Source organism: Lottia gigantea, assembly GCF_000327385.1.
Source record: "Lottia gigantea unplaced genomic scaffold LOTGIsca_7731, whole genome shotgun sequence".
NCBI classification, from domain to species: domain Eukaryota; kingdom Metazoa; phylum Mollusca; class Gastropoda; family Lottiidae; genus Lottia; species Lottia gigantea.
In genome coordinates this window covers 1-1,561 of record NW_008710578.1, presented here as the reverse complement: position 1 = coordinate 1,561, position 1,561 = coordinate 1, and the positions used below count along the sequence as shown (strand labels likewise).

At 31.8% G+C, this 1,561-nt stretch overlaps 1 protein-coding gene across 1 annotated transcript; it reads right to left on the bottom strand.

The window, feature by feature from the left end:
- Window positions 1-844: 844 nt before the first annotated feature.
- Window positions 845-1,197, bottom strand: LOTGIDRAFT_176941 (hypothetical protein; the record flags this gene model as incomplete). The annotated part of the gene is made up of 1 exon (XM_009066557.1): window positions 845-1,197. A coding segment is annotated over one exon (353 nt), but the record flags the coding sequence as incomplete, so codon positions are not given.
- Between the last annotated feature and the right edge of the window lie 364 nt (window positions 1,198-1,561).

The window sequence follows — 1,561 nt, the reverse complement described above, 5'->3', positions numbered from 1 at the left end:
TACGTAAACTTTTAAAGATCGTTATGCCTTTTGGAAGTTGATGGAAAACTGCTGTACGGATTTAAGCAAAATAAGCGCTTAACTGTAAGCGTTTTACAGCCTGTCACTTTTTGTATTGAACAATGTGTTTTGATCTTATTTAGATTGTAGAAAAAGATGCTGATCCAAAATGGTCGCTGTTGTTTTATCTCAGAACCAAGTGTATCCTTATTATTTAAAAATGGGAAATCAGAAAATACAATATTTTCAAAAGTCAAAAGGTTTCCGTCATTCAACTTCATAATCCTATTAATATTCAGAAGTATGCAAAAAATTATTCTTGGTTTGTCGGTGGACATAAGGTTTATCACCAAGTCGACAAAAAGTCATATGATTGACGAAAGTTTCACTTTAAGTTCTAGTAACATCTTTATAATGGCAGATTAACGCTGAAAATTAGATTTAGCCTGTTGACAGTGCATAATAAATGGTTATTGCTCCACATGATAAGATACTATGTTACAATCACATTTTACAAGGTTAGTAATGCATAATAAAGGTACATCGTGACATTCTAGATAAATTATATAGGCTACATGTCTATATACATGTATATCGGTGGTGACTCAACAAGTTACATAATTGCATAATAAATTATCCAGTTAGATAAACTGATACAAACTCCTAGTCATTCAAAGAGGACGAACAAAATGCATTTCCCCAAAAAGATATTCCGTGCAGTTTTGCAATCAGAACTCGAAATTTAACAGTACAATTTCCCTTTGGCTATCTATGCAGCTATCTGTAAACTGTTCATTTTTCTGTACAGTTATTGTTACATTTGGCTGTTCATATACCTGTACAGCTATCTGCAAACAATCATTAGATCTAACTGTTCGTCTATCTGTAAATCTATCGTTACATCTAACTGTTCGTCTATCTGTACAATTATTGTTACATCTAACTGTTCGTCTATCTGTACAATTATTGTTACATCTAACTGTTCGTCTATCTGTACAATTATTGTTACATCTAACTGTTCGTCTATCTGTAAATCTATCGTTACATCTAACTGTTCGTCTATCTGTACAATTATTGTTACATCTAACTGTTCGTCTATCTGTAAATCTATCGTTACATCTAAATGTTCATCTATCTTTACAGGTATAGTTATATCTAATCTAACCAGTCTATATTTACAGCTACTGCCACATCTAACTGTTTATCTATTTGTACAACTATTGTTATATCTAACTGTTCGTCTATCTGTAAATCTATCGTTACATCTAACTGTTCGTCTTTCTACACAGCTATCGTTACATCTAAATGTTCATCTATCTTTACAGCTATAGTTATATCTAATCTAACCAGTCTATATTTACAGCTACTGCCACATCTAACTGTTTATCTATTTGTACAACTATTGTTATATCTAACTGTTCGTCTATCTGTAAATCTATCGTTACATCTAACTGTTCGTCTTTCTACACAGCTATCGTTACATCTAAATGTTCATCTATCTTTACAGCTATAGTTATATCTAATCTAACCAGTCTATATTTACAGCTACTGCCACATCTAA